This window comes from Triticum aestivum, chromosome 6D (assembly GCF_018294505.1).
Source record: "Triticum aestivum cultivar Chinese Spring chromosome 6D, IWGSC CS RefSeq v2.1, whole genome shotgun sequence".
Taxonomy (NCBI): domain Eukaryota; kingdom Viridiplantae; phylum Streptophyta; class Magnoliopsida; order Poales; family Poaceae; genus Triticum; species Triticum aestivum.
Window position 1 is genome coordinate 12,448,616 of NC_057811.1, and position 4,030 is coordinate 12,452,645.

At 53.2% G+C, this 4,030-nt stretch overlaps 1 protein-coding gene across 1 annotated transcript; it reads right to left on the reverse strand.

Moving 5' to 3' along the window:
• Window positions 1–535: 535 nt before the first annotated feature.
• LOC123143070 (chloroplast stem-loop binding protein of 41 kDa a, chloroplastic) lies at window positions 536–2,471 on the reverse strand. Its single transcript, XM_044561850.1, has 6 exons — window positions 2,047–2,471; window positions 1,849–1,970; window positions 1,669–1,771; window positions 1,417–1,555; window positions 1,053–1,330; window positions 536–968 (listed from the first exon to the last, which is right to left on the reverse strand). Exons 1-6 carry the CDS (start codon window positions 2,404–2,406, stop codon window positions 777–779), a joined length of 1,194 nt encoding a protein of 397 aa, XP_044417785.1. The 5' UTR covers window positions 2,407–2,471; the 3' UTR covers window positions 536–776.
• Window positions 2,472–4,030: the final 1,559 nt, after the last annotated feature.

A 4,030-nucleotide genomic window follows, 5' to 3' on the forward strand; every position in this document is an offset into this window, starting at 1 on the left:
AAAAAAAAAAGCGAAGAAGGGGAAGGGTTCTGCAAAATGAGAAGGAAGAATGGGGGAGGAAGAGGAGGAAAAAATGAGAGTTCGGGCTGGTGGGCTAGTGGCTCTCCTTGACAGTGATGGCAGTAGGTAAGACAACCCCACATTGGACGAGTAGTGACCTCCATGCCTGGGCGTTGGGAGTAGGTCATGGTCGATGAAATTTGTTTTAAAAAATTTCAACATTCCCTTGCACGGCACAACGGTAAGTGCGTCGTGCAGTGGCAAGCTCATTCCTTTGGGATTTATCACGTCGAATGCATTGAATCACGTGGACATCCCGTCCATCATGAGCGATGGTGCCTAGAATGATATGGGCAACGTGATCAGCGACCGTGTTTTTTTTTTTTTGAAATAATGATCAGCGACCGTGTTACTCATTTGACTAGCGAGTAATTTTTTTGTCTCTCATTACAACGCACGGACATGTTTGCTATCCTAACATAATCGAAATAACATATCTGCCGTGTGATTGCCTATATCTCCTCTGTTTTTTCCGTTCGTTTGAACCTTCCTTCTGTATAAAATAATCACAACGGATTGGCGATGAGCAAAATATGCAGAAGTGATCAGATATCTGATTCAGCTACTTGCATCAGGCTCGCACGTTCCAAAAGAAAAAGAAAAATGTTTCTCCGAACATGATTAGATGTGCTCTGTGTCATCTGTATGTATGATAATCAGGCGGCTGTGTTTTCAAAATGGTTTTCCCGCTGCGGCGCATCGAAGGACGAACATTCCTAGGCGGCGACGCCGACCGGCGCCGCCCCGACGGCGGCGAGGATCTTGTCGTCGAGGTCGAAGGTCATGGCCTTCTCTCCCCGGCCGCTGCTCGCGTACTCGGCGAACCGCTCCTTGAGGTCCTCCGGCAGGTTGGTGGTGCTCGTCCATCCCAGCACCTCCTTGGCCGCCCGAGGCTCCGCGTAGAAATGCTGCAACCATCTTGGTCAGGCTCCAATCCATGGCGGAGATTGCGAGCGTAGTGACAATTATATGTCGATCGGTGTTCTTGTTACCATGTTGCGGAAGGGGAAGGCCTTCTTGGCGTCGACGCCGGCGGCGGCCGGGTCGTAGTTGACGATCTCGACGGTGGCGCCCGCGGCCGCCGCGCACATCTTGGCCAGGCCGTTGAGCGTCACGCCGCGGTCGCTCACGCAGTTGAAGATCTTCCCGGCGGCGGCGTCGGGGTTGTCGACGGCGAGCGTGAGCATGCTGCCCAGGTCCCTCGCGTGGGAGATGTTGGTCAGCTGCATCCCCGACCCCGGGATCGGCACCGGCCGCTTCCGCACGATTCCTGCCCATTTCATTTCATTTCAGTCCAAGAAGGAATGCAATGTCAGAACTCAGAAAGTAATTAATTTGTCAGTGATTTTTTCTTACTGTCGAAGAACCACTCCTCGCAGTCCTTGTTGTTGCCGGAGCCGGTCATGTACTGCGGCCGGAACGACGCCCAGCTGCCGAACTCAGCCGCGATGTACTTCTCCACGCCCACATGCCCGGCGCTCTCCTTCACGGCGTCCTGCGAGCACCAACGTAGATGGAATTACGATCATCGGCTACTCAGCTCTGAGCCTCTGACCAACCAAAGAACATTGGTCGAGCAAGAGGAGATGGAATGGAATGAATGATTACCCCCTCCACGTGCGGCGGCTCGTCGGTTTGAAGGTAAATCCCGGCGCTGCTGATGAACAGGAACTGGCCGACGCCGGCCGACTTGGCCCAGTCCGCCACCGGCCTGCGCGCAACCAAAAATCAAACCTCACGCTCTGTCCCCGTGTCAAGAAACAGAGGAAGCTGTCCTGTCGTGCATACTTGACGGCGTCGAGGTCCTTGCCGTTGTTTTCGAGCACGACGTCGAAGGACGCTCCACCGACGGCCGCGCCGACGTCCGCCGGGTCACCCCACACCGTCTTGGCCCCGGCGCTCGTCAGCTCCTGCACAGAACCCATCGTCAGAAACAGAGCAGGGAAAGCCTCCGATCACAAACTCCGACACAGCGGCGCGTCCGACCGAGAAGCGGGAGAAGGGCGGCTTCTTCATCTTGTCGGAGCCCTCGTCGCCGACGGTGAGCACGGTGACGGCATGCCCCGCCGCGAGGAGCGCCTTGGCGAAGTAGAACCCGATGACCGCGTGGCCTCCGCTGTTGGTGTTGACGACCAGCACGTTCTTCTTGGCGGCTCCGGCGGCCTGCGCGCGCACCGGCGAGGCCGCCGCACGGGCACCGCGTCCCCTCCTCGCGACGATCGCGCCGGCCACGCGCGGGAGGAACGGCGACGACAGCGACGACGGCGGCGAGCTCGAGACGCGGGCCGAGGTGAATGCGCCCGCCGCGCGCGCGGCTGTGGCGGTGGTGGCCGGGGAGAAGGCCATGGAGGAGGACGAGGAGGGGATGAGAGGAGGGAGCGATGAGTGGCGGGCACGGGATGCTGGGATAGGGGAGATTTTGTAGCTGCGACCTGTGAGGCCATGTGCGCTATGCTAAGATTGAATTTGTCGGGTCGTTGGTGGCCTAGAGGCATGGGCCTCTTGTGCTGGTCCACCTAGCTTCTCTATTTCTTTCTTAACCTGTGAAACTACTCCTTAGCGCATCTCTAACCCATTCCCAAAATTTAGTTTTTTTTTTGCAAATATAATCAAATTTATTGTAATAAATCACCGGGAGTACAAAGCATCTCAAACAAAATAAATATTACATAGAGATTCCGAGACCACCCAAGGACACTATTGCTGTCGGAACAAGCCGCCGACGCGACGTTATCGTCGCTTCCTTAATTGAGCCGGTTGACTTTGTCGATGATAGCCGGAAAGTCTGCGTGCACGTGCCCCTAACGAACAATGCCCTGGAGCCGTAGTTGTCGTCGTTGAACGCTTGTATAGATCTGAAACACCTGACACCAAATCCCGCCCACATGACGAGAAACCCTAACCTCGTCGTCCCAAGAAGACACGAGGAATCTACGCCGGAACTCCATCGACTACGTCCAGACGAACGAACTCCAGAAGAATCGGAGCCCGAAAGATAAAATCAAAGAAGAAGCGCCATTATCCGTCTGAGTGTCTCGCCTGCAAGGCCTAAAACACTCTAATATGAATTACTAACCAGAACAGAGGCACCAGGATTCCCCTCCCCGCCACCGACCGCCATAGCGGCAGGCAGAGGGGAGGCGAATGCACGGGCTTGGCTTCATTGATCATCATCTCTTTTGCTTGCTTCATTGGTTGCAGTATGTTGACATGTGGTTTTCTTTATAGTTGGGCTTGGCCACAATATTGCACCATCAAAAAGAGAAGAAGAGGTGGCACCCCGACGTAGTCTTCATGTGGCGGAAGGTTGTCGAAGAGGTGGCCGATCTCATCTTCGTTGGTCCCGATTCTTTGCGTGAAGACGGCATCATCAAATGGGTTGTTGTCCTCGTCATCATCATTGACAAAGATAATAGAAATCCTAGGTATTCATGCTCTTAAGGAGAAACTGATGATTTCACCCCAAGATGACGATTGTTGGTATGAAATGACCCCATCTTTCTCTTCCTATTTGGGTCATTGTTGGTCCTTCCTCCAGCTCAATATTGTAGGGGCCCCTAGGAGCCTCGGAGATTACATTGTCTTCTGTAAGCTGATTGAATTCCAACTTTATGTTGCATGAGACAATCTTGGTAAAAAAAGCACACACAATACATTAAAGGTAAAAGCATTAAATTTAAACTAAAAATGACATATCCTGTTAGAGAAGAAGGTTTGTTACCATTGAACATACAAAACCCCATCGAAAATAGACACATAACAATGAGCCAGTTGTAAGGTTGTTGACGCACTTTGACTGCCATTTTACTATTAGAGAATAAAGCACTAGTAGAAAAAGGGTCATTTGTCCCGGTTCTAGAGGGCCTTTAGTCCCGGTAGGGTCGTTACTAAAGCCTCCCCCTTTAGTCCCGGTTCTTACACGAACCGGGACTAAAGGTCGTCCACGTGGTCGCTGTCTGGAGCTACACCT

Coding starts and splice junctions, on each gene's coding strand:
- LOC123143070 (XM_044561850.1), bottom strand. CDS start 2,406: ATGGCCTTCTCCCCGGCCACCACCGCCACAGCCGCGCGCGCGGCGGGC. Junction 1,971..2,046: donor CGCCCTTCTCCCGCTTCTCG/GTCGGACGCGCC, acceptor GGTTCTGTGCAG/GAGCTGACGAGCGCCGGGGC. Junction 1,772..1,848: donor AAGGACCTCGACGCCGTCAA/GTATGCACGACA, acceptor GGTTGCGCGCAG/GCCGGTGGCGGACTGGGCCA.